Consider the following 3,191-nt stretch of genomic DNA (forward strand, 5'->3'; position numbering starts at 1 on the left):
TCTTCCAAGATTCTAACCCACACCTGTGCTCTTAAATAATTTTCATGCTAAGGTAGATACTTCAGGCCATGGAGCAAAAGTTAATCTTTTACAATTTTAATTAGGACTAGGCATGGTGGCATGTGCCTGTAATCCCCAGACTTAGAAAGATCTATGTATGATAAGTTTCAGCAGTCTAGACTACGTGGAATCTTCTAGACTACGTGGAATCTTATCTCAAAATAAAACAGAACAAAAGGCTAAAATTTAGTATTAAATTAGGGGGCTGGAGAGATAGCTCAGCAGTTAACAGTACCAACTGCTCTTCCAGAGGAACTGAGTTCAATTCCCAGCAACCACATGGTGGCTCACAACCATCTCTAATGGGTTCTGATGCCCTCTTCTGGTGTGTCTGGAGATAGCTACAATGCACTCATATACATAAAACAAATTAAATTAGGAACGCAGTTGCCCTGTACTCTGAGGTCTTCTCTCCCTCACTGTGGCTCCTGTAGCTTCCCAAGGCTGTGGTTCACCTGAATGTCCATCCCTGAGAGCGACATCCAGAGCTCTGAGGACAAAACCAGTTTAGCGTTTGATTGCCTCACCATCCCTGGGGTCCGAATTCTGTTCCCTTCCAGGAAACCGAGGAGACCGGGGCCCCCCAGGACCACCTCCTCTCATCCTGCCGGGGATGAAGGACATCAAGGGAGAAAAGGGAGATGAAGGACCAATGGGCCTGAAAGGCTACCTGGGCTTAAAAGGTAAGACAGCAGCCATTCCATAGCCCCACCCCGCCCCACCTTGATGGGGGGGGGGGGAGCCCTGCACTCTGCCAGGCTTCCTTTGTGCCTCTTCCCGTACCTCAGCGTCTGTGCAGTCGGACTTGGGGCTGTCCTTAATACCAGAGCCTTGCCCCTCTTCTGGGTCCTGGTTTTTAGCTCTGGACACTGGATGATGTTCCCAGAATACCACTGCAAGCACGGGGAGAATGGCCCTCCCACTGCGGCAGGCCTAACTCACCGCTCTTCATACAGGCATCCAAGGAATGCCCGGGGTCCCCGGGGTGTCTGGATTCCCTGGGCTACCTGGAAGGCCTGGCTTCATCAAAGGAGTCAAGGGAGACATCGGAGTCCCTGGCACACCAGGCTTGCCAGGATTTCCTGGGGTGTCTGGCCCTCCTGGAATTACCGGGTTCCCAGGATTCACAGGCAGCCGGGTGAGTGGGTGCCTCTCTGTTCGGCTTCTCCACTGAGATCCACTCCCCCACCTCTGCTCTGGGACCAGCCCACAGATTTGGAAGCCACTTGCTAACACAAGGACACATTCCCTTCCCTGCCCCTGTCAGTGGCCTCCTGAGGCGTACCCAGCAGCCACCACTGCCCCTGCCCCGCGATTTCAGTGCATGAAGCCTCAATGTCGTTCTGCTTCATTTTGTCTTAGGGCGAGAAGGGTACTCCGGGAGTAGCAGGGCTTTTTGGCGAGACCGGCCCTACCGGGGACTTTGGTGAGTGTTCCTGGGACAGCGGAAGCAGGGGTCCGCCATCAGACCTGAGGGCAGCTGGAGCCAGACTGCACAGGTGAACTTCCAAAGCTAACTACCTCCCTCCCATCACCCTCTCTGCGTGTTGCAGGTGACATCGGGGACACTGTGGACTTACCAGGAAGCCCGGGCCTGAAGGGGGAACGGGGCGTCACCGGAATTCCAGGTACACGAGTGATTTTATTTCTTCAGTCACCAACAGCCCAGAGCATGTCCCTGGGCCCAGTGTATTAGTGTTTGCTTACGTCATAAGAGACTGCAGTGAATGACTGCGGCCTTCAAAGCCAGTGTGCATGAACGAGTCTGAATCATTTACTTAATTGGAGGACAAGGTCGGGAAATGTCTGCCCATTACCTTCCGGGAGTGACTGTAGCCAGAAGCAGCCCCACCCCCACATCCCGTGTCTGGGAGGCAGCAGACACAGCACACACACCAACACGTGTCACTCGTGGGAAGCACACTTGTGCCACCCAACAAATCTCTGCTTCCAGGTCTCAAGGGATTCTTTGGAGAGAAAGGAGCTGAGGGTGACATTGGATTTCCCGGGATAACAGGCATGGCTGGAGCTCAGGGCTCTCCTGGACTTAAAGGGCAGACAGGTAAGATGGTAGCCACAGTGGCCAGCCACCTTTGCCAGCTCCTCCTCTGTAGCAATCACTCACCTCCAGGAGACCTGGTTCTGTGTGGAGACCTGCAATGCATAGCGAAGCCACATGCCTTGTGATAACCCCTAGAAATGCGGAATGTACACGTCCAGTTATGACCTCACGAGAGGTGCCTCGGAGGCCTGTGCTGTCTGCAAGATCTCTCACCTGCACATTTCTCCACAGGCTTCCCAGGGCTCACAGGGCTGCAAGGGCCACAGGGAGAGCCTGGACGGATCGGAATACCTGGTGACAAGGGTGATTTTGGCTGGCCGGGCGTACCAGGTCTACCAGGTAAGGCATGTCCTTTCCAGTAAGGGAGACAAATGACACGCCCTCCCCCGGTACTCAGAGGGAGTTGCCAGGTTGCAAGGATCAGAGCTTCTCTGGTGGCTGCTATCTCAGAGCCCCAGGGGTCTACAGGGGCAGGTATGTCAGGGGCTAACTATGGCCTCAGTACACTCAGGGTTCTGGTTTGCATCTGTGGAATCCAAAGGCCAGACTCTCTCCTGGGGAGATCTGAGGAAAGTGACCTGAAGACTTTCCAGAGAGGACTTGGTCACTCCACATAGTATATTAGCAGATCAGGACACGCACAGTGTCCTCCTGTTCTGTTGCTGGCTGCCTGCCATGAGCCAGGTTCCAAGACCTTGAGACAAAACCCTGGGATCCCGAGACCACACCCAACCCCTGGCGGTCACCTGTGTTCTGTGCCTGAGAAAAGGACAGGACGGAAGTAACACCGGGCTATCTGCTCCCAGCAAAACTTTATTTTTTAAATTACATTTACTGGGTGTCACATACACAGAAAACTGACTGGGTGCAGGGTATGCCATGGCCCTTGTAAGGAAGGTCAAAGGTCAGTTTGCAGGGGGGGTAAGGAAGGTCAAAGGTCAGCTTGCAGGGGTGAGTAAGGGAGGAAGGTCAAAGTCAGCTTGCAGGGGTGAGTAAGGGAGGAAGGTCAAAGGTCAGCTTGCAGGGGTGAGTAAGGGAGGAAGGTCAAAGGTCAGCTTGCAGGGGTGAG

General features: G+C 53.9%; 1 protein-coding gene across 1 annotated transcript in view; it reads left to right on the forward strand.

Moving 5' to 3' along the window:
- The window catches only part of Col4a2 (collagen type IV alpha 2 chain), a 138,101-nt gene that overhangs the window by 125,105 nt on the left and 9,805 nt on the right, over nt 1–3,191 (forward strand). The window contains exons 33-38 of the mRNA XM_021219872.1: nt 621–743; nt 1,017–1,198; nt 1,423–1,486; nt 1,614–1,688; nt 2,015–2,122; nt 2,354–2,461. Coding sequence (XP_021075531.1) covers nt 621–743; nt 1,017–1,198; nt 1,423–1,486; nt 1,614–1,688; nt 2,015–2,122; nt 2,354–2,461 — 660 coding nt within the window. The remainder of the gene's footprint in view (nt 1–620; nt 744–1,016; nt 1,199–1,422; nt 1,487–1,613; nt 1,689–2,014; nt 2,123–2,353; nt 2,462–3,191) is intronic.

This window comes from Mus pahari, chromosome 19 (assembly GCF_900095145.1).
Source record: "Mus pahari chromosome 19, PAHARI_EIJ_v1.1, whole genome shotgun sequence".
Taxonomy (NCBI): domain Eukaryota; kingdom Metazoa; phylum Chordata; class Mammalia; order Rodentia; family Muridae; genus Mus; species Mus pahari.